The 23,019-nt window shown below is 66.0% G+C and overlaps 2 protein-coding genes across 2 annotated transcripts in view; both read right to left on the bottom strand.

Annotated features, from left to right (window-relative positions):
- LOC140473421 (uncharacterized) overlaps positions 1–2,709 on the bottom strand; it is a 9,857-nt gene extending 7,148 nt beyond the window's left edge. The window contains exons 1-3 of the mRNA XM_072567598.1: positions 2,692–2,709; positions 1,326–2,629; positions 13–241 (exon numbers count right to left, since the gene is read on the bottom strand). Of these exons, the coding sequence (XP_072423699.1) occupies positions 13–241; positions 1,326–2,629; positions 2,692–2,709 (1,551 nt within the window). The remainder of the gene's footprint in view (positions 1–12; positions 242–1,325; positions 2,630–2,691) is intronic.
- On the bottom strand, positions 2,569–23,013 carry LOC140473422 (uncharacterized). The gene is made up of 5 exons (XM_072567599.1): positions 22,862–23,013; positions 11,712–11,767; positions 9,556–9,702; positions 4,453–4,579; positions 2,569–3,664 (listed from the first exon to the last, which is right to left on the bottom strand). Exons 4-5 carry the CDS (start codon positions 4,523–4,525, stop codon positions 2,937–2,939), a joined length of 801 nt encoding a protein of 266 aa, XP_072423700.1. The 5' UTR covers positions 4,526–4,579; positions 9,556–9,702; positions 11,712–11,767; positions 22,862–23,013; the 3' UTR covers positions 2,569–2,936.
- Positions 23,014–23,019: the final 6 nt, after the last annotated feature.

The raw sequence follows: 23,019 nt of genomic DNA, 5'->3' as shown, positions 1-23,019 counted from the left end.
GAGCGGGCGCACCAGCAGTGGGCCGGTGCCAGGGAGGGCGAAGGGCACGCACCAGGAGCTCAGCGCAGACGTCGGCTCTGGTGAGGGGGTCTCGGCCTCCGCCCTGAGGTCGGGGGTCAGGTGGCCCTGGGGTTCAGTCTCGTGGTGACCGAGGTGACCACCTCCCGGCCAAACGGGCACCGCTCCAGGCTCGGGGGCACAGCAGGAGCAGCGATCCCAAGCACGCTCAGTGAAGTCAAACCTGATGGAGAGAAGGAAGGCAGACAGGTCAGCATCGAGGGAGCGGGCGCTGTCGGAGGGTCAGTGCTGAGGGAGGGGGCACTGTCAGAGGGTCAGCATCGAGGGAGCGGGCGCTGTCGGAGGGTCTGTGCTGAGGGAGCGGGCACTGTCAGAGGGTCAGTGCTGAGGGAGTGGGCACTGTCGGAGGGTCAGTGCTGAGGGAGGGGGCACTGTCGGAGGGTCAGTGCTGAGGGAGGGGGCACTGTCGGAGGGTCAGTGCTGAGGGAGGGGGCACTGTCGGAGGGTCAGTGCTGAGGGAGTGCCGCACTGTCGGAGGGTGAGTGCTGAGGGAGTGGGCACTGTCGGAGGGTCAGTGCTGAGGGAGTGCGCACTGTCGGAGGGTCAGTCCTGAGGGAGGGGGCACTGTCGGAGGGTCATTGCTGAGGGAGTGGGCACTGTCGGAGGGTCAGTGCTGAGGGAGTGGGCACTGTCGGAGGGTCAGTGTTGAGGGAGTGGGCACTGTCGGGGGGGGTCAGTGCTGAGGGAGGGGGCACTGTCGGAGGGTCAGTGCTGAGGGAGGGGGCACTGTCGGAGGGTCAGTGCTGAGGGGGGGGGGCACTGTCGGAGGGTCAGTGCTGAGGGAGAGGGCACTGTCGGAGGGTCACCTCCCCCTGCCCAATCAGAGCGGGACATCCCTCCTCCTGGACGCCCATCCTCTCGTTCAGAAGCCCCTTTGGCCGTCCACGGTGCCTGCCCGTTCGGTCAGCGAGGCTGACCTTCGGCAATCCCCTCTCAGGTCTCAAGTCATCAACCTCTGCTTCCCCACCCCCCCCCCCCCACCAACACCCCCACCCCCCCCCACCCCAAACACCCCCCCAACACCCCCACCCCGCTCCCGGCCTATCACCGTGCGGAGAATAATCTGCCTTCCCCTGTTTCTCTCACTGAGGGGTGGGGCGGGGGTTGACCGATGGTTGGTCAACATCTAGCACCACAGGGTGTGCCCGCGTGTCACCTCTTTCCCCCCCCCCCCCCCCCAACCCCCCCACCCACCCCGTCGCTCCCCTCGCAAGGGCCGAGGTCACCCCCAGCATCCAGCCACTCACCTGCGGCCTGTGCTGCGGTTCCAGGCGGAGAGAGGGGCACCGGGCCGGCCACCGGTGACTGTGCGGTTGCTCCCTCCGGGCCCTTCCTCGCCCTCCGGCGATTGGCCCGCGCCCGCCTCCTCTTCCTCCTCCTCCTCCTCCGCAGGGCCGCGCCACGCGCCACCTCCTTGGCCCGGGCGTCGTGGAACCAGACCCGCACCAGCCTCCCCTCCAGGCCCAGCTCCTGGGCCGGCCCCTGGCGATCGGCCGCCCCTGGCATCCTGCAGCGGCGGTGGTGGGCCCTCAGTGCCCGCAGCTGGGCGGCGGGCATCTGCGTTGGGCGACGGCACCTCCGGTGGGGGGGTGTGGGGCGGTGGTTGGGCCTTCCCCCCCAACCCCTCCTCCAGGTCCTGGGCCTCGCCCTCAGCGCAGGCCTCGGCCTTCCCGCAGGCTTCGGCCTGCTCCCAGGCCTCACTCTCCGCGCAGGCTTCGGCCTTCCCGCAGGCTTCGGCCTGTTCCCAGGCCTCACCCCTTGCACAGGCCTCGGCCTTCCCGCAGGATTCGGCCCGCTCCCAGGCCTCACCCCTTGCACAGGCCTCGGCCTTCCCGCAGGATTCGGCCCGCTCCCAGGCCTCAGCCCTTGCAGCAGCCTCGGCCTTCCCGCAGGATTCGGCCCGCTCCCAGGCCTCACCCCTTGCACAGGCCTCGGCCTTCCCGCAGGATTCGGCCCGCTCCCAGGCCTCAGCCCTTGCAGCAGCCTCGGCCTTCCCGCAGACGTCAGCCTGCTCCCGGGCCTCCCCTTCCCACTGGGCCTCGGCCTTCCCGCAGGCTACGGCCCGCTCCCAGGCCTCGGAGGGAGGGCTGGGCTCGGCGAAGGTCAGGCCCGGTGCCCCCGTCGCCCAGCCGGGCGGCCTGATCCTGCCCCGGCGCTCCCGGGCCCGGGCGTTCTGGAACCAGACCTGCACCACCCTCTTGGCCAGGCCCACCTGGCGGGAGATGCGGTCCAGGGCCTGGCGCCCAGGGCTGGAGTCCGCCGCGTAACGGCGGCGCAGTAGGCCCAGCTGCTCGGGCCGGATGGTGGTGCGCAGCCTCCTGTCTCTCCGCCCCAGGACCCCCGGGGGAGGCTGCTCTCCGTCTGTGGGCCACACTGGGCCCCAAGCCTGGGGGAGGCTTGCGGCCTGGGACCCTGCCGTCCCCTCGGGTGGTGTTCGGGGGGAGATGGGTTCTCCCTCCCCCTCCTCCGCCTCCTCCTCCTCCTCCTCCTCCTCCCCTTCCCCGGTCGCCCGCGGTGACGGGTACAGGGTGTCCTGGGTCTCCCGGTGAGGCTGGGCACAGCGGGCCCCCTCCTCCAAGGTGAGGGGGCGCCCCTGGGCCTGCTCCTCGAGGCTCCGGAGGACCCGGCCATCGGAGGGGGGCTCGAAGCCGCCACGGCAACGGGGCCCGGCCCCGGGGGCGCGGCACCCACCCTCCTGCTGCCCCCAGTCCCCGTTGTACCGCACAGTCAGCTCGAAGCCGATGTTGGCTCGGAGGGCCCGGGTCAGATCCCCGGGGGGCTCTGCCGAGGAACTGGGGGCCGGCGGAGGAGGCGGTGCGGACGAAGGCGGGCGGAAGGGCAGCAGGCCCCTGCGGAGGTTACCCAGGGCTTCGGGAAGCAGTGGCATCGGAGGCAGCAGGGCCGGGCCAAAGAGCGGGAAGGGGGCGGGCACCGGGCGGAGGTTCGGGGCCGTGGGTTCCGGGCATTCCCCACCCGCCCTCGGCACGCCAACCGCCTGGCTCCGGCTCTGGTGCAGGACGGAGCGCAGGTGGATCTCCAGGGTGGACCGCTGGTTGTAGGAGAGCCTGCAGGCCGCACAGCCGAAGGGCCTGTCGAGAGTGCGCCCCGGGAGCAGGCCCGAGGCCTGGTCGACCGGCCGGTCGCCCGCCCCCCCCTGAGGCCTTTCTCGCTCGGTGCAGGTGCGAGACGGAGTTGCGGTGGACCACCAGGATGTTCTTCTGGGTGAAGGACTCCCTGCAGACGGGGCACTTGTAGGGCCGCGAGGGGTCCTGGAACCTGTCCAGGGGGAGGTCTGGCCCCCTCTGAGTCAGCTGGAGTGGGAGGCCTGAGGCCTTGTCCTCCTCCCCCCCCAAACCCTGCCCTCCCTCCTCGTCGGGCCTCTCGGGGCCTACGGGGGGAGGGGCAGCCTGGCATCGCGGGCACTGGGCCCGCAGGTGGCTCAGCTTGGCGCCGCAGAGTGGGCAGGGAGAGGGGCAGCCAGGGTCAGGGGCGGGAGCTCCCTGAGGGGCGAGGGGCTCTCTCTCCCCCTTCCCCGGGGGTCGGCACGTCACGTTGAGGGTCATCGCCACGGTGACGCGACCCGGTCCTGTCAGAAATTAAAAACAAAAACACGGGGTCAGGGGGAAAGAAATCACCAACGTCCCCCCCCCCCCCCACAACACCCACCGCCCCCCACCGCCCACTCAAAACAACAACTCTGTGTCTAACCCCGGGCTGTCCCTGTCCCTGGGATGGGGGGGGACAGTGTAGAGGGAGCTTTACTCTGTATCTAGCCCCGTCCCCTGTCTCTCTCCCCGTCCCTGTCCCCCCTGTCCCCCCCTATCCCTGTCCCCCGTCCCCCCTGTCCCCCTCTCCCTGTCCCCTGTCCCCCCGTACCCCCCCCTCCGTCCCCCCGTCCCCTGTCCCCCGTCCCCCGTCCCCCCGTCTCCCCCGTCCCCCGTCCCCCCTCCCCTGTCCCCCTGTACCCCCCCCCGTCCCCCCGTCCCCCCTGTCCCCCGTCCCCCTGTCCTCCTGTCCCCCCGTACCCCCCCCGTACCCCCCCGTCCCCCCGTCCCCCCCGTCCCCCGTCCCCCCTCCCCTGTCCCCCTGTACCCCCCCCTCCGTCCCCCCCGTCCCCCCGTCCCCCCTGTCCCCCGTCCCCCTGTCCTCCTGTCCCCCCGTACCCCCCCCGTACCCCCCCGTCCCCCTGTCCCCCCCGTCCCCCCGTCCCCCCCGTGTCCCCTGTCCCCCCCGTGTCCCCTGTCCCCCCCGTGTCCCTGTCCCCCCCCGTGTCCCCTGTCCCCCCGTCCCCCCTGTCCCCCCGTACCCCCCCCCCTCCCCCCCCGTCCCCCCATCCCCCCCCTCCCCCCCCCGTCCCCTGCCCCCTCCCTGTACCTGACTCTGCCTTGATCTCACTCCCAGCCCTTGGTTGAGGATCCGTTGTCATGGTGTCACCGGCGGTCTCCATGGTAACCGGGCGTGGGTGAGTAGCATCGCCAAAGGCCTGGCTTTCCACCGTCGCCTGGGGAGAGGGGAGGAGGTGGGGGGGGGGGGGGGGGGGGGGTTAGAGAGGGTAAACAGAGCCTTCCTTAACTCCCCCCCCCCCCCCCCCCCCCCCCTCCCCCTCCCCCAGCAGAGGCATCTCCACCATTGTACCAGCCTGAGACTTCCCTCTGTGTGTGACTCCCCCTCCCAAGGTCTCTCTCTCTCTCTCTCTCTCTCTCTCTCTGCCAGTGCAGCCAACCCCAACACCCCCGCCCCCCCCCAGCCCACCCCAGACGGCAGGTCATTCGGCCCATCGGGTCATTCCTTCATGGCTGACGCGTCCCCCAACCCGATCCCCCAATGCCTTCTCCCCCGTATCCTTCACTGATCACAAACCTCTCCCTCCCTCTCTCTCTCTGTCTCTCTCCCTCTCCTTCTCTCTCTCAGTCTATCTCTCTGTCCCCCTCCCTCTCCCCCCGTCACCCTGCTCAATCTGTCTCCCTCTCTCACTATTTCTCTCCCTCCCTCTCTCTCCCCTCTCCCTCCCTCTTTCTCCCTTTTTTCCCTCTCTCTCACTCCCTCTCTCTCTCCCTCTATCCCCCTCTCTCTCAGTCTCTCCCCCTGTCTCTCCCTCCCTCCCCCTCTCTCCCCCAGTCTCTCTCCCCCGTTCTCTCCCCCAGTCTCTCTCCCTCCCTCCCCCTCTCTCCCCAGTCTCTCTCCCTCTCTCCCCTGGTCTCTCTCCCTCTCTCCCCCGGTCTGTCACCCTCCCTCCCCTGTCTATCCCCCAGTCTCTCTCTCCTGGTCTCTCTCCCCCGGTCTCTCCCCCAGTCTCTCTCCCTCCCTCCCCCTCTCTCCCCAGTCTCACTCCCTCCCTCCCCTGGTCTCTCCCCCAGTCTGTCTCCCTCCCTCCCCTGTCTATCCCCCAGTCTCTCTCCCCCGTTCTCTCCCCCAGTCTCTCTCCCTCCCTCCCCCTCTCTCCCTCAGTCTCTCTCCCTCCCTCCCCTGGTCTCTCCCCCAGTCTGTCTCCCTCCCTCCCCTGTCTATCCCCCAGTCTCTCTCCCCCGTTCTCTCCCCCAGTCTCTCTCCCTCCCTCCCCCTCTCTCCCCAGTCTCTCTCCCTCTCTCCCCTGGTCTCTCTCCCTCTCTCCCCCGGTCTGTCTCCCTCCCTCCCCTGTCTATCCCCCAGTCTCTCTCTCCTGGTCTCTCTCCCCCAGTCTCTCTCCCTCCCTCCCCCTCTCTCCCCAGTCTCTCTCCCTCTCTCCCCTGGTCTCTCTCCCTCTCTCCCCGGTCTCTCTCCCTCTCTCCCCTGGTCTCTCTCCCGGTGTCTCTCCCTCCCCTCCCCCCTCTCTTCCCCGGTCTCTCCCCCTCTCTCCCCCGGTCTCTCCCCCTCCCTCCCCCGGTCTCTCTCCCTCTCTCTCCCTCTCTCCCCCAGTCTCTCTCCCTCCCTCCCCCTCTCTCCCCAGTCTCTCTCCCTCTCTCCCTGGTCTCTCTCCCTCTCTCCCCCGGTCTGTCTCCCTCCCTCCCCTGTCTATCCCCCAGTCTCTCTCTCCTGGTCTCTCTCCCCCAGTCTCTCTCTCTCCCTCCCTCCCCCTCTCTCCCCAGTCTCTCTCCCTCTCTCCCCTGGTCTCTCCCCCTCTCTTCCCCGGTCTCTCCCCCTCCCTCCCCCGGTCTCTCCCCCTCCCTCCCCCGGTCTCTCTCCCTCTCTCTCCCTCTCTCCCTAGTCTCTCTCCCAGTCTCTCTCCCTCCCTCCCCCTCCCTCCCCCGGTCTCTCTCCCTCTCTCCCCCGGTCTCTCTCCCTCTCTCCCCCGGTCTCTCTCCCTCCCTCCCACGGTCTCTCTCCCTCCCTCCCCCGGTCTCTCTCCCTCCCTCCCTCCCCCCCCCTCTCTCCCCAGTCTCTCTCCTCCCTCTCCTCCCCCTCGGTCTCTCTCCCTCTCTCTCCCGTGTCTCTCCCTCCCTCCCCCTCTCTCCCCTGGTCTCTCTCCCTCTCTCCCCCGGTCTCTCTCCCTCCCTCCCCCTCTCTCCCCCGGTCTCTTCCCCTCTCTCCCCCGGTCTCTCTCCCTCCCTCCCCCTCTCTCCCCTGGTCTCTCTCCCTCCCTCCCCCAGTCTCTCTCCCTCCCTCCCCCTCTCTCCCCCGGTCTCTCTCCCTCTCTCCCCCGGTCTCTCTCCCTCTCTCCCCCGGTCTCTCTCCCTCTCTCTCCCTCTCTCCCCCGGTCTCTCTCCCTCCCTCCCTCCCCCTCCCTCCCCCGGTCTCTCTCCCTCCTTCCCTCCCCTCCCTCCCCCGGTCTCTCTCTCCCTCCCTCCCCCGGTCTCTCTCCCCCTCCCTCCCCCGGTCTCTCTCCCTCCCTCCCCCTCTCTCCCCTGGTCTCTCTCCCTCTCTCCCCCGGTCTCTCTCCCTCCTTCCCCCGGTCTCTCTCCCCTCCTTCCCCCGGTCTCTCTCCCTCCCTCCCCCGGTCTCTCTCCCTCTCTCTCCCGGTGTCTCTCTCCCCTCCCCCTCTCTCCCCAGTCTCTCTCCCTCTCTCCCCCTGTCTCTCTCCCCCTCCTTCCCCCGGTCTCTCTCCCTCCCTCCCCCGGTCTCTCTCCCTCTCTCTCCCGGTGTCTCTCTCCCTCCCCCTCTCTCCCCAGTCTCTCTCCCTCTCTCTCCCGGTGTCTCTCCCTCCCTCCCCCTCTCTCCCCTGGTCTCTCTCCCTCCCTCCCCTCTCTCCCCCGGTCTCTCCCCCTCCCTCCCCGGTCTCTCTCCCCCGGTCTCTCTCCCCCTCCCTCCCCCGGTCTCTCTCCCCCTCCCTCCCCCGGTGTCTCTCCCTCCCTCCTCTCCCTCCCTCCCTTCCCTCCCCTCCCTCCCCTCTCTCCCTCCCTCCCCCGGTCTCTCTCCCTCCCTCCCCCGGTCTCTCTCCCTCCTCCCCCGGTCTCTCTCCCTCCCTCCCCAGGTCTCTCTCCCTCCCTCCCCAGTCTCTCTCCCTCCCTCCCCCTCCCTCCCCAGTCTCTCTCCCTCCCTCCCCCGGTCTCTCCCCCCTCTCTCCCCCGGTCTCTCTCCCTCCCTCCCCTCCCTCCCCTCTCTCCCTCTCTCCCCCGGTCTCTCTCCCTCCCTCCCCTCCCTCCCCTCTCCCCCTCCCTCCCCTCTCCCCCTCCCTCCCCCGGTCTCTCCCCCTCCCTCCCCCTCCCTCCCCCGGTCTCTCCCCCTCTCTCTCCCCCGGTCTCTCCCCCTCTCTCTCCCTCCCTCCCCTCTCCCTCCCCCCCTCCCCTCTCCCTCCCCTCTCCCTCTCTCCCCCTCCCTCCCCCTCCCTCCCCCGGTCTCTCTCCCTCCCTCCCCCTCTCTCCCCTGGTCTCTCCCCCTCTCTCCCCCGGTCTCTCCCCCTCTCTCCCCCGGTCTCTCTCCCTCCCTCCCCCTCTCTCCCCTGGTCTCTCCCCCTCTCTCCCCCGGTCTCTCCCCCTCTCTCCCCCGGTCTCTCTCCCTCCCTCCCCCTCTCTCCCCCGGTCTCTCCCCCTCTCTCCCCCTGTCTCTCTCCCTCCCTCCCCCGGTCTCTCCCCCTCTCTCCCCCTGTCTCTCTCCCTCCCTCCCCCGGTCTCTCTCCCTCCCTCCCCCGGTCTCTCTCCCTCCCTCCCCCTCTCTCCCCCTCTCTCCCCCTGTCTCTCTCCCTCCTCCCCCGGTCTCTCTCCCTCCCTCCCCCTCTCTCCCCTGGTCTCTCTCCCTCTCTCCCCCTCTCTACCCCGGTCTCTCTCTCTCTCTCTCTCCCTCTCTCCCTCCCCCCCTCTCCCTCCCTCCCCCGGTCTCTCAGTATTCTGTCCTTTCCAATCAGCTCCCCCCTCCCACCATCCACTGAAACCCCATCGAGTATAGCCCCCTGAATTCTCTAGCGTCCCTCACCCTCCATTCCCGGGAATTTCCTCTGGAACATCTCCCCTCCCTCCCGAGGCCGGCACATCCTTCCTCAGATATGGGGCCGGACACTCCCCACAATATTCCAAACAGAGTCATCCCAGAGCCGTATCCCCCCCTCAGCGGGACATCCCTCTCCAAATAAATACTAACGTTGCATTTACCTTCCTCACTGACAACTCAACCTGTCCGTTATCCCGAAGGGAGTCCCAAACCTGTCCGTTATCCCGAAGGGAATCCCGAACCTGTCCGTTACCCTAAAGGGAATCCCGAACCTGTCCGTTATCCCGAAGGGAATCCCGAACCCGTCCGTTATCCCGAAGGGAATCCCGAACCTGTCCGTTACCCTGAAGGGATTCCCGAACCCGTCCGTTATCCCGAAGGGAATCCCGAACCCGTCCGCTACCCTGAAGGGAATCCCGAACCCGTCCGTTATCCCGAAGGGAATCCCGAACTCGTCCGTTACGCTGAAGGGATTCCCGAACCCGTCCGTTATCCGAATCCTGAACCGGGATTCCCCGAGTCCCTTTGAGCTTCAGATTCCCGAAGCCTTTTCCCATTTGGAAAACAGTCCCGGTCTCTCTCCTTCCCTCCGAAGTCCATCCCCTCACACTTCCCCATGTTGTGTTCCCCATCGGTGGTCCCCTCCGTTACCCATTCTCCCAGCCTGTCCCTGTCTTCCTGCAGCCTCCCAACACCCTCACCCGTCCCCACCCCTCCTCCTGTCTCTGTCCCATCTACAAACATCGGTACCATACCCTCAGTCCCTCCGCCCACTGCATTGATGTATCACCTGGAGGGTCGTTGGTGCCCCACACAGATCCCTGCGGACCTTCACTCGTCACTGGCCGCCATCCCGAAAATGAACCCCTTTACCCCCTACCCTCTGCCAGTCAGTCAGCCCTCTGTCCACGCCAGTCCCTTGCCCCCTAACCCCACGGGATCTTATTTCCCGGCCCCCCCCCCAACCGTGCGACGTATCATCGAAGGCCATCGGGAAATCCAAGTTGACGTCCAACGCCTCTGCCGCGTCTAGCTTCCTCGTTGGTTCCCGACAGAATTCCGACAGGTTGGCGGGGGTGGGGAGGGCAGGGGTGAGGTGGGGGGGGGGGGGTTAGTGGTGGTGGGGTTTGTACTCACAACGGCCAGCAGTCTCGCCACGCAGTCTGACGCCACGCTGTGCACGTGTCTCAGGTGAAGACTGAGCAATGGGTGCCCACTCAGGACTTCCTGGCACAGGGGGCAGTGCAGTTGGACTCGCTCCGTGCCCTCCCCCAGGTCCTGCGCCTGGGGGTGGTGTGTGTGAGAGAGAGAGAGAGAGAGAGAAGTGAACAGGGATAACATACCTCCAACTAGCTCCGAACAGAGCCCACCACCGGAGACACACTTCCCTCCCAGACTCGACCAGCTTTCCAGGGAGACCACGTTCCCTCCCGGTTCCCTCGGCAGGTCCACACGCCTCACCACCAGCCCACACGCCGGGCACCGCAGGAATTGCAAAACCTGCGCCCACACCTCATTCAGAAATTTCCCCGTACTCCTGCCAACGCCATCCCCTCCATCCTCTGCACCCGGTGTGGTCTCCTCGCCAAATGCGTTGCCACCTGGAGGAGGAGCGGCTTGGGAGCCCGCAACCGCGCGGAGGTCCCACCGGCACGGCGCGTTCTGAGGGGGGGAGGAAGAACCCGGGAAAGGTTCCCCGCCCGCGGCAGAGAGCTAGCCCTCTGACGAATGGCTGGGGGCCGCGAAGGCTATGGGCCTTGACGACATTCCCGCAATGGGACTGAAGCCTTGTGCGGCAGAACTCCCTGCTCCCCCCCCCGAGCTTGGGCTGTTTCCGACACCGGCTTCGAACTGGACAATGTGGGAAATCGCCCAGGTTATTTTCCACAGGTAAAAAGCAGGACAAATCCAACCCGGTTAATTCCACCACTAACCCCCCACCCCTCCGTCTCCTCCCGAAGAGTGTGGTGCTGGAAAAGCACAACAGGTCAGGCAGCTTCCGAGGAGCAGGAGAATCGACATTTCCGACAAAAGCCCTTCATCGGGAGTCTTGTTCAGGTCTGAAGTGTCAGTTCTCCTGCTCCCGGGACATCCCCGCCCCGGAACATCCCAGCTCCCTCAGGGAGTCCCTCAGGGTGGTGTCCCAGCCCCCCAACCATCTCCCAGCTGCTTCAGCAATGACCCTCCCTCCATCAGCAGGTCAGGAGTGGGGGATTATCGCTGATGGTCACACAACGTTCGGCTCCACTCGCCGCTCCCTCAGGCACTGAAACAGTCCGTGTCCAAGAGCAGCAAGAGCTGGGCAGTATCCAGGCTTGGGCTGGCAAGGGGCAAGGAGCATTCACAACCCACAAATGCCAGGCAATAACCCATCTCCCAATTAGAAACAAGCTAGCCATTCCCTGTTGACGTTCAATGGCGTTCCCATCACAGAATCCCCCCTCCCCCCCCACTATCACCATCCTGGGGGTTCCCATTGAGAGAGAATCTAACCATCGCCCCGTTGATGTTCAATGGTGTTCCCATCACTGAATCCCCCCTCCCCCCCACTATCACCATCCTGGGGGTTCCCATTGAGAGAGAATCTAACCATCGTCCCCTTGATGTTCAATGGTGTTACCATCACTGAATCCCCCCTCCCCCCCACTATCACCATCCTGGGGGTTCCCATTGAGAGAGAATCTAACCATCGCCCCGTTGATGTTCAATGGTGTTCCCATCACTGAATCCCCCCTCCCCCCAACTATCACCATCCTGGGGGTTCCCATTGAGAGAGAATCTAACCATCGTCCCCTTGATGTTCAATGGTGTTACCATCACTGAATCCCCCCTCCCCCCCACTATCACCATCCTGGGGGTTCCCATTGAGAGAGAATCTAACCATCGCCCCCTTGACGTTCAATGGCGTTACCATCACTGAATCCCCCCTCCCCCCCACTATCACCATCCTGGGGGTTCCCATTGAGAGAGAATCTAACCATCGCCCCCTTGACGTTCAATGGCGTTACCATCACTGAATCCCCCCTCCCCCCACTATCACCATCCTGGGGGTTCCCATTGAGAGAGAATCTAACCATCGCCCCCTTGATGTTCAATGGCGTTACCATCACTGAATCCCCCCTCCCCCCCACTATCACCATCCTGGGGGTTCCCGTTGACCAGAAACTGACCCGGACCCAGCCCCATATAAACCCAGCGGCTATCAGAGCAGGGTCAGAGGCTGGGAATCCTGCAGCGAGTGACTCCCCTCCTGACTCGACCTTTCGGAGCCCCAGGGGAAAGCCCGGTCTTACCTCTGCGGGTTTCTGGTCGTCGGTGTCTGAGGCCGGTGCCTTGACCCTTTTCCTGCCTGGGAAGGGAAAGGTACAGTGTCAGCACGCAACTCGCCTTCCACCTTCCTCCTGTGTCACCATTGCCCTCCAACGCCAGGCCGTGGGTGACAGTGGACGGTATTACCCCCTTTGGAACACTCGAACCCCAGAGGGGTTTGGGGATGGGGGGGGGGGGGGGAAACGGGTGTTGAAGTGTAAGGAACAGCAGGGATAGGCTGGTGACTAGGCCGTGAATCTGTGGCTCCTGTAATCTACGGTTTAACACCAGAAGGACAGTTCAGTTTCCCCTCGGTTTGGTCTTCCTCGTAACCAGGAGGACAGAGACCAGTTTCTCCCCTCCATCCACAACTCTGATGTCTGTCGGTGCCAAGGGTACATGTGGTGTACATCTGTCTCTTGGGCAATGAGGGGAGGGGTTAAGGGGGTGTATCGGTGGGGGGGGGGTTGGGGGGGGCAGGGGTCTCAGAGTTACAGCGATCCGAGTTCGGTGTCGACAGTTTGTCGACTGCTAGTTGGAGTTTGGTTAATTTGACCGCAGTGTCACCCTCTGCGATTGGACAGAGGACAGAACAGCACAGATCAGACCCCCAATTAACTCACATCAGCCCCCGACAACCCAGCACCGAGACAACAGTCCCCAAAACACAACTGACGATCTTTCACCTCCCCCCACCACCCCTCCCTATCTCTGTAACCCCCTACACCCCCTCCCTATCTCTGTAACCCCCTACACCCCCTCCCTATCTCTGTAACCCCCTACACCCCCTCCCTATCTCTGTAACCCCCAACACCCCCTCCCTATCCCTGTAACCCCCTACACCCCCTCCCTATCTCTGTAACCCCCTACACCCCCTCCCTATCCCTGTAACCCCCCGACACCCCCTCCCTATCTCTATAACCCCCCTACACCCCCTCCCTATCTCTGTAACCCCCTACACCCCCACCCTATCTCTGTAACCCCCCTACACCCCTCTCCCTATCCCTGTAACCCCCTACACCCCCTCCCTATCTCTGTAACCCCCCTACACCCCCTCCCTATCTCTGTAACCCCCTACACCCCCTCCCTATCTTTGTAACCCCCTACACCCCCTCCCTATCCCTGTAACCCCCCGACACCCCCTCCCTATCTCTATAACCCCCCTACACCCCCTCCCTATCTCTGTAACCCCCTACACCCCCACCCTATCTCTGTAACCCCCCTACACCCCTCTCCCTATCCCTGTAACCCCCTACACCCCCTCCCTATCTCTGTAACCCCCCTACACCCCCTCCCTATCTCTGTAACCCCCTACACCCCCTCCCTATCTCTGTAACCCCCTACACCCCCTCCCTATCCCTGTAACCCCCCTACACCCCCACCCTATCTCTGTAACCCCCTACACCCCCTCCCTATCCCTGTAACCCCCCTACACCCCCTCCCTATCTCTATAACCCCCCTACACCCCCTCCCTATCCCTGTAACCCCCTACACCCCCTCCCTATCTCTGTAACCCCCTACACCCCCCTCCCTATCTCTGTAACCCCCCTACACCCCCTCCCTATCCCTGTAACCCCCTACACCCCCTCCCTATCCCTGTAACCCCCTACACCCCCTCCCTATCCCTGTAACCCCCTACACCCCCTCCCTATCTCTGTAACCCCCCTACACCCCCTCCCTATCTCTGTAACCCCCCTTCACCCCCTCCCTGTCTCTGTAACCCCCTACACCCCCACCCTATCTCTGTAACCCCCTACACCCCCTCCCTATCTCTGTAACCCCCTACACCCCCTCCCTATCCCTGTAACCCCCCTACACCCCCTCCCTATCTCTGTAACCCCCCTACACCCCCTCCCTATCTCTGTAACCCCCCTACACCCCCTCCCTATCTCTGTAACCCCCCTACACCCCCTCCCTATCTCTGTAACCCCCCTACACCCTCTCCCTATCCCTGTAACCCCCTACACCCCCTCCCTATCTCTGTAACCCCCTACACCCCCTCCCTATCTCTGTAACCCCCTACACCCCCACCCTATCTCTGTAACCCCCTACACCCCCTCCCTATCTCTGTAACCCCCTACACCCCCTCCCTATCCCTGTAACCCCCCTACACCCCCTCCCTATCTCTGTAACCCCCCTACACCCCCTCCCTATCTCTGTAACCCCCCTACACCCCCTCCCTATCTCTGTAACCCCCCTACACCCTCTCCCTATCCCTGTAACCCCCTACACCCCCTCCCTATCTCTGTAACCCCCTACACCCCCTCCCTCTCCCTGTAACCCCCCTACACCCCCTCCCTATCCCTGTAACCCCCCTACACCCCCTCCCTATCTCTGTAACCCCCCTACACCCCCTCCCTATCTCTGTAACCCCCCTACACCCTCTCCCTATCCCTGTAACCCCCTACACCCCCTCCCTATCTCTGTAACCCCCTACACCCCCTCCCTATCTCTGTAACCCCCTACACCCCCACCCTATCCCTGTAACCCCCTACACCCCCTCCCTATCCCTGTAACCCCCCTACACCCCCTCCCTATCTCTGTAACCCCCTACACCCCCTCCCTATCTCTGTAACCCCCCTACACCCCCTCCCTATCCCTGTAACCCCCTACACCCCCTCCCTATCTCTGTAACCCCCCTACACCCCCTCCCTATCCCTGTAACCCCCTACACCCCCTCCCTATCTCTGTAACCCCCTACACCCCCTCCCTATCCCTGTAACCCCCTACACTCCCTCCCTATCTCTGTAACCCCCCTACACCCCCTCCCTATCCCTGTTACCCCCTACACCCCCTCCCCATCTCTGTAACCCCCTACACCCCCTCCCTATCCCTGTAACCCCCCTACACCCCCTCCCCATCTCTGTAACCCCCTACACCCCCTCCCTATCTCTGTAACCCCCTTCACCCCCTCCCTATCTCTGTAACCCCCCTACACCCCCTCCCTATCTCTGTAACCCCCCTACACCCCCTCCCTATCCCTGTAACCCCCTACACCCCCTCCCTATCTCTGTAACCCCCCTACACCCCCCTCCCTATCCCTGTAACCCCCTACACCCCCTCCCTATCTCTGTAACCCCCTACACCCCCTCCCTATCTCTGTAACCCCCCTACACCCCCTCCCTATCCCTGTAACCCCCTACACCCCCTCCCTATCTCTGTAACCACCTACACCCCCTCCCTATCCCTGTAACCCCCTACACTCCCTCCCTATCTCTGTAACCCCCCTACACCCCCTCCCTATCCCTGTTACCCCCTACACCCCCTCCCCATCTCTGTAACCCCCTACACCCCCTCCCTATCTCTGTAACCCCCCTACACCCCCTCCCTATCCCTGTAACCCCCCTACACCCCCTCCCTATCCATGTTACCCCCTACACCCCCTCCCTATCTCTGTAAACCCCTACACCCCCTCTCTATCCCTGTAACCCCCCTACACCCCCCTCCCCATCTCTGTAACCCCCTACACCCCCTCCCTATCCCTGTTACCCCCTACACCCCCTCCCCATCTCTGTAACCCCCTACACCCCCTCCCTATCTCTGTAACCCCCCTACACCCCCTCCTTATCCCTGTAACCCCCTACACCCCCTCCCTATCCCTGTAACCCTGTACACCCCTCCCTATCTCTGTAACCCCCCTACACCCCCTCCCTGTCCCTGTAAACCCCACACCCCCTCCCTATCTCTGTAATCCCCTCCCTATCCCTGTAACCCCCTCCCTATCCCTGTAACCCCCTCCTTGTCTCTGTAACCCCCTCCCTATCCCTGTAACCCCCTCCTTGTCCCTGTAACCCCCTCCCTATCTCTGTAATCCCCTCCCTATCCCTGTAACCCCTTCCCTATCTCTGTATCCCCGTCCCTGTCCCTGTTACCCCCTCCTTGTCCCTGTTACCCCCTCCCTATCCCTGTTACCCCCTCCCTATCCCTGTTACCCCCTCCCTATCCATGTAAACACCCCACACCCCCTCCCTATCTCTGTAACCCCCTACACCCCCTCCCTATCCCTGTAGCCCCCTCCCTATCCCTGTAGCCCCCTCCCTATCCCTGTAACCCCCTCCCTATCTCTGTTACCCCCTACACCCCCTCCCTATCTCTGTAACCCCCCTACACCCCCTCCCTATCCCTGTAACCCCCCTACACCCCCTCCCTATCTCTGTAACCCCCCTACACCCCCTCCCTATCTCTGTAACCCCCCTACACCCTCTCCCTATCTCTGTAACCCCCCTACACCCCCTCCCTATCCCTGTAACCCCCCCTACACCCCCTCCCTATCTCTGTAACCCCCCTACACCCCCTCCCTATCTCTGTAACCCCCCTACACCCCCTCCCTATCCCTGTAACCCCCCTACACCCCCTCCCTATCTCTGTAACCCCCCTACACCCCCTCCCTATCTCTGTAACCCCCCTACACCCCCTCCCTATCTCTGTAACCCCCCTACACCCCCTCCCTATCCCTGTAACCCCCCCCTACACCCCCTCCCTATCCCTGTAACCCCCCTACACCCCCTCCCTATCTCTGTAACCCCTCCCTATCTCTGTAACCCCCTACACCCCCTCCCTATCCCTGTAACCCCCCTACACCCCCTCCCTATCTCTGTAACCCCCCTACACCCCCTCCCTATCCCTGTACCCCCCTACACCCCCTCCCTATCTCTGTAACCCCTTCCCTATCTCTGTATCCCCTTCCCTGTCCCTGTATCCCTCTCCTTGTCCCTGTTACCCCCTCTTTGTCCCTGTAACCCCCTCCCTATCCCTGTTACCCCCTCCCTATCCCTGTAACCCCCTCCCTATCCCTGTAACCCCCTCCCTATCCCTGTAACCCCCTCCCTATCCCTGTAACCCCCTCCCTGTCCCTGTAACCCCCTCCCTATCCCTGTTCCCCCCCTCCCTATCCCTGTTCCCCCCCTCCCTGTCCCTGTCCCCCCTCCCTATCCCTGTTCCCCCCCTCCCTGTCCCTGTCCCCCCCTCCCTATCCCTGTTCCCCCCCTCCCTGTCCCTGTCCCCCCCTCCCTATCCCTGTTCCCCCCCTCCCTGTCCCTGTAACCCCCTCCCTGTCCCTGTAACCCCCTCCCTGTCCCTGTAACCCCCTCCCTGTCCCTGTTCCCCCCCCTCCCTGTCGCTGTTCCCCCCCTCCCTGTCCCTGTTCCCCCCCCTCCCTGTCCCTGTTCCCCCCTCCCTGTCCCTGTTCCCCCCCTCCCTGTCCCTGTCCCCCCCTCCCTATCCCTGTTCCCCCCCCTCCCTGTCCCTGTTCCCCCCCTCCCTGTCCCTGTTCCCCCCCCTCCCTATCCCTGTTCCCCCCCTCCCTGTCCCTGTTCCCCCCCTCCCTGTCCCTGTTCCCCCCCCTCCCTGTCGCTGTTCCCCCCCTCCCTGTCCCTGTTCCCCCCCCTCCCTGTCCCTGTTCCCCCCTCCCTGTCCCTGTTCCCCCCCTCCCTGTCCCTGTTCCCCCCCCTCCCTGTCCCTGTTTCCCCCCCTCCCTATCCCTGTTCCCCCCCCTCCCTGTCCCTGTAACCCCCTCCCTGTCCCTGTTCCCCCCCCTCCCTATCCCTGTTCCCCCCCCTCCCTGTCCCTGTAACCCCCTCCCTGTCCCTGTTCCCCCCCTCCCTGTCCCTGTTCCCCCCCCTCCCTGTCCCTGTTCCCCCCCTCCCTGTCCCTGTTCCCCCCCTCCCTGTCCCTGTTCCCCCCCTCCCTGTCCCTGTTCCCCCCCTCCCTGTCCCTGTTCCCCCCCCTCCCTATCCCTGTTCCCCCCCCTCCCTGTCCCTGTTCCCCCCCTCCCTGTCCCTGTTCCCCCCCCTCCCTATCCCTGTTCCCCCCCCTCCCTGTCCCTGTTCCCCCCTCCCTGTCCCTGTTCCCCCCCTCCCTGTCCCTGTTCCCCCCCTCCCTATCTCTGTAACCCCCTCCCTATCCCTGTTCCCCCCCCCTCCCTATCCCTGTTCCCCCCCCTCCCTGTCCCTGTTCCCCCCCTCCCTGTCCCTGTTCCCCCCCTCCCTATCCCTGTTCCCCCCCCTCCCTGTCCCTGTTCCCCCCTCCCTATCCCTGTTCCCCCCCCTCCCTGTCCCTGTTCCCCCCCCTCCCTATCTCTGTAACCCCCTCCCTATCCCTGTTCCCCCCCTCCCTATCCCTGTTCCCCCCCCTCCCTGTCCCTGTTCCCCCCCTCCCTATCCCTGTTCCCCCCCTCCCTATCCCTGTTCCCCCCCTCCCTGTCCCTGTTCCCCCCCTCCCTGTCCCTGTTCCCCCCCTCCCTATCCCTGTTCCCCCCCCTCCCTGTCCCTGTTCCCCCCCCTCCCTGTCCCTGTTCCCCCCCCTCCCTGTCCCTGTAACCCCCTCCCTGTCCCTGTTCCCCCCCTCCCTGTCCCTGTTCCCCCCCCTCCCTATCCCTGTTCCCCCCCCTCCCTGTCCCTGTTCCCCCCCCTCCCTATCCCTGTTCCCCCCCCTCCCTATCCCTGTTCCCCCCCCTCCCTATCCCTGTTCCCCCCCCTCCCTATCCCTGTTCCCCCCCCTCCCTATCCCTGTTCCCCCCCCTCCCTGTCCCTGTTCCCCCCCCTCCCTGTCCCTGTAACCCCCTCCCTGTCCCTGTTCCCCCCCCTCCCTATCCCTGTTCCCCCCCCCTCCCTATCCCTGTTCCCCCCCCTCCCTGTCCCTGTTCCCCCCCCCTCCCTGTCCCTGTTCCCCCCCCCTCCCTGTCCCTGTAACCCCCTCCCTGTCCCTGTTCCCCCCCCTCCCTATCCCTGTAACCCCCTCCCTGTCCCTGTTCCCCCCCCTCCCTATCCCTGTTCCCCCCCCTCCCTATCCCTGTTCCCCCCCCTCCCTGTCCCTGTTCCCCCCCTCCCTATCCCTGTAACCCCCTCCCTGTCCCTGTTCCCCCCCCCTCCCTGTCCCTGTTCCCCCCCTCCCTATCCCTGTAACCCCCTCCCTGTCCTGTTCCCCCCCCTCCCTGTCCCTGTTCCCCCCCTCCCTATCCCTGTAACCCCCTCCCTATCCCTGTTCCCCCCCTCCCTATCCCTGTTCCCCCCCCTCCCTATCCCTGTTCCCCCCCTCCCTGTCCCTGTTCCCCCCCCTCCCTGTCCCTGTTCCCCCCCTCCCTGTCCCTGTCCCCCCCTCCCTATCCCTGTTCCCCCCCTCCCTGTCCCTGTTCTCCCTATCCCTGTTCCCCCCCTCCCTATCCCTGTTCCCCCCCCTCCCTGTCCCTGTCCCCCCCTCCCTGTCCCTGTAACCCCCTCCCTGTCCCTGTCCCCCCCCTCCCTGTCCCTGTTACCCCCCTCCCTATCCCAGTCCCCCCTCCCTGTCCCTGTTCCCCCCCCTCCCTATCCCTGTTCCCCCCCTCCCTATCCCTGTTCCCCCCCTCCCTGTCCCTGTTCCCCCCCTCCCTGTCCCTGTTCCCCCCCCTCCCTATCCCTGTTCCCCCCCTCCCTATCCCTGTTCCCCCCTCCCTGTCCCTGTTCCCCCCTCCCTATCCCTGTTCCCCCCCTCCCTATCCCTGTTCCCCCCCTCCCTATCCCTGTTCCCCTCCTCCCTGTCCCTGTAACCCCCTCCCTATCCCTGTTCCCCCCCCCTCCCTATCCCTGTTCCCCCCCCTCCCTATCCCTGTTCCCCCCCCCTCCCTGTCCCTGTTCCCCCCCTCCCTGTCCCTGTTCCCCCCCCTCCCTGTCCCTGTTCCCCCCCCTCCCTGTCCCTGTTCCCCCCCCTCCCTATCCCTGTTCCCCCCCTCCCTATCCCTGTAACCCCCCTCCCTGTCCCTGTTCCCCCCCTCCCTGTCCCTGTTCCCCCCCCTCCCTGTCCCTGTTCCCCCCCTCCCTATCCCTGTTCCCCCCCTCCCTGTCCCTGTTCCCCCCCCCTCCCTATCCCTGTTCCCCCCCCTCCCTATCCCTGTAACCCCCTCCCTATCCCTGTTCCCCCCCCTCCCTATCCCTGTTCCCCCCCTCCCTGTCCCTGTTCCCCCCCCCTCCCTATCCCTGTTCCCCCCCCTCCCTATCCCTGTTCCCCCCCCTCCCTATCCCTGTTCCCCCCCTCCCTTGTCCCTGTTCCCCCCCTCCCTGTCCCTGTTCCCCCCCTCCCTATCCCTGTTCCCCCCCTCCCTGTCCCTGTTCCCCCCTCCCTATCCCTGTAACCCCCTCCCTGTCCCTGTTCCCCCCCCCTCCCTGTCCCTGTTCCCCCCCCTCCCTGTCCCTGTTCCCCCCCCCCTCCCTATCCCTGTTCCCCCCTCCCTGTCCCTGTTCCCCCCCCTCCCTATCCCTGTTCCCCCCCTCCCTGTCCCTGTTCCCCCCCCTCCCTGTCCCTGTTCCCCCCCTCCCTGTCCCTGTTCCCCCTCCCTATCCTTCCCTGTTCCCCCCCCTCCCTGTCCCTGTTCCCCCCCCCTCCCTGTCCCTGTTCCCCCCCTCCCTGTCCCTGTTCCCCCCTCCCTGTCCCTGTTCCCCCCCCCTCCCTGTCCCTGTAACCCCCCTCCCTATCCCTGTTCCCCCCCCTCCCTATCCCTGTTCCCCCCCCTCCCTGTCCCTGTAACCCCCCCTCCCTATCCCTGTAACCCCCCTCCCTGTCCCTGTTCCCCCCCTCCCTGTCCCTGTTCCCCCCCCTCCCTATCCCTGTAACCCCCCTCCCTGTCTCTGTAACCCCCCTCCCTGTCCCTGTTCCCCCCCTCCCTGTCCCTGTAACCCCCCCTCCCTATCCCTGTTCCCCCCCTCCCTGTCCCTGTTCCCCCCCTCCCTGTCCCTGTAACCCCCCTCCCTGTCCCTGTTCCCCCCCTCCCTGTCCCTGTTCCCCCCCTCCCTGTCCCTGTTCCCCCCCCCTCCCTGTCCCTGTTCCCCCCCTCCCTATCCCTGTTCCCCCCTCCCTGTCCCTGTTCCCCCCCCCTCCCTGTCCCTGTTCCCCCCCTCCCTATCCCTGTTCCCCCCCCTCCCTATCCCTGTTCCCCCCCTCCCTATCCCTGTTCCCCCCCTCCCTGTCCCTGTAACCCCCTCCCTATCCCTGTTCCCCCCCTCCCTGTCCCTGTAACCCCCTCCCTGTCCCTGTTCCCCCCCCTCCCTGTCCCTGTTCCCCTCCTCCCTGTCCCTGTTCCCCCCCTCCCTATCCCTGTTCCCCCCCCTCCCTATCCCTGTTCCCCCCCTCCCTGTCCCTGTTCCCCCCCCTCCCTGTCCCTGTTCCCCCCCCTCCCTGTCCCTGTTCCCCCCCCTCCCTGTCCCTGTTCCCCCCCCTCCCTATCCCTGTTCCCCCCCTCCCTGTCCCTGTAACCCCCTCCCTATCCCTGTTCCCCCCCCTCCCTGTCCCTGTTCCCCCCCCCTCCCTGTCCCTGTTCCCCCCCCTCCCTGTCCCTGTTCCCCCCCCTCCCTGTCCCTGTAACCCCCTCCCTATCCCTGTTCCCCCCCCTCCCTCCCTGTCCCTGTTCCCCCCCTCCCTGTCCCTGTTCCCCCCCTCCCTGTCCCTGTTCCCCCCCCTCCCTATCCCTGTTCCCCCCCTCCCTGTCCCTGTTCCCCCCCTCCCTGTCCCTGTTCCCCCCCCCTCCCTATCCCTGTTCCCCCCCTCCCTATCCCTGTTCCCCCCCTCCCTATCCCTGTTCCCCCCCCTCCCTATCCCTGTTCCCCCCCTCCCTATCCCTGTTCCCCCCCCTCCCTGTCCCTGTAACCCCCTCCCTGTCCCTGTTCCCCCCCCCTCCCTGTCCCTGTTCCCCCCCCTCCCTATCCCTGTTCCCCCCCCCTCCCTGTCCCTGTTCCCCCCCCTCCCTATCCCTGTTCCCCCCCCCTCCCTATCCCTGTAACCCCCTCCCTATCCCTGTAACCCCCTCCCTATCCCTGTTCCCCCCCCCTCCCTATCCCTGTTCCCCCCCCTCCCTATCCCTGTTCCCCCCCTCCCTATCCCTGTTCCCCCCCTCCCTGTCCCTGTTCCCCCCCCTCCCTGTCCCTGTTCCCCCCCCTCCCTGTCCCTGTTCCCCCCCTCCCTGTCCCTGTTCCCCCCCCTCCCTGTCCCTGTTCCCCCCCCTCCCTGTCCCTGTTCCCCCCCCTCCCTGTCCCTGTTCCCCCCCCTCCCTATCCCTGTTCCCCCCCTCCCTATCCCTGTTCCCCCCCTCCCTGTCCCTGTCCCCCCCTCCCTGTCCCTGTTCCCCCCCCTCCCTATCCCTGTAACCCCCTCCCTGTCCCTGTTCCCCCCCCTCCCTGTCCCTGTAACCCCCTCCCTGTCCCTGTTCCCCCCCCTCCCTATCCCTGTTCCCCCCCCCTCCCTGTCCCTGTCCCCCCCTCCCTGTCCCTGTTCCCCCCCCTCCCTGTCCCTGTCCCCCCCTCCCTGTCCCTGTTCCCCCCCCCTCCCTGTCCCTGTCCCCCCCTCCCTGTCCCTGTTCCCCCCCTCCCTGTCCCTGTTCCCCCCCCTCCCTATCCCTGTTCCCCCCCTCCCTATCCCTGTAACCCCCTCCCTGTCCCTGTTCCCCCCCCTCCCTGTCCCTGTAACCCCCTCCCTGTCCCTGTTCCCCCCCCCCCTCCCTATCCCTGTTCCCCCCCCCTCCCTGTCCCTGTCCCCCCCTCCCTGTCCCTGTTCCCCCCCTCCCTGTCCCTGTTCCCCCCCTCCCTGTCCCTGTTCCCCCCCCCTCCCTGTCCCTGTTCCCCCCCTCCCTGTCCCTGTTCCCCCCTCCCTGTCCCTGTTCCCCCCCCTCCCTATCCCTGTCCCCCCCTCCCTATCCCTGTTCCCCCCCTCCCTGTCCCTGTTCCCCCCCCTCCCTGTCCCTGTTCCCCCCCTCCCTATCCCTGTTCCCCCCCTCCCTGTCCCTGTAACCCCCTCCCTGTCCCTGTTACCCCCCCTCCCTGTCCCTGTTCCCCCCCTCCCTATCCCTGTTCCCCCCCTCCCTGTCCCTGTTCCCCCCCCCTCCCTGTCCCTGTCCCCCCCTCCCTGTCCCTGTCCCCCCTCCCTGTCCCTGTTACCCCCCTCCCTGTCCCTGTTACCCCCCCCTCCCTGTCCCTGTAACCCCCTCCCTGTCCCTGTTCCCCCCCCTCCCTGTCCCTGTTCCCCCCTCCCTATCCCTGTTCCCCCCCTCCCTGTCCCTGTTCCCCCCCTCCCTGTCCCTGTCCCTGTCCCCCCCTCCCTGTCCCTGTCCCCCCCTCCCTGTCCCTGTTACCCCCCCTCCCTGTCCCTGTTACCCCCCCCTCCCTGTGTTACCCACCTCCTGCGATCCCCTGTGGACCCTCTTTGAGGCGGATGTAGGGGGGTGGTCCCTCCCCCTCGTGTTCCTGCGCGGTGCTGAGCTCCCACCGGGTCCTGGCCCCCTGGTGTGCTGCCGTGCGGGTGTGGTCGACCAGGCTGAGTTTCACCGTGGTCTCG

This window comes from Chiloscyllium punctatum, unplaced genomic scaffold (assembly GCF_047496795.1).
Source record: "Chiloscyllium punctatum isolate Juve2018m unplaced genomic scaffold, sChiPun1.3 scaffold_595, whole genome shotgun sequence".
In the NCBI taxonomy this organism is placed as follows: domain Eukaryota; kingdom Metazoa; phylum Chordata; class Chondrichthyes; order Orectolobiformes; family Hemiscylliidae; genus Chiloscyllium; species Chiloscyllium punctatum.
This window is presented reverse-complemented; position numbering and strand designations above follow the sequence as displayed.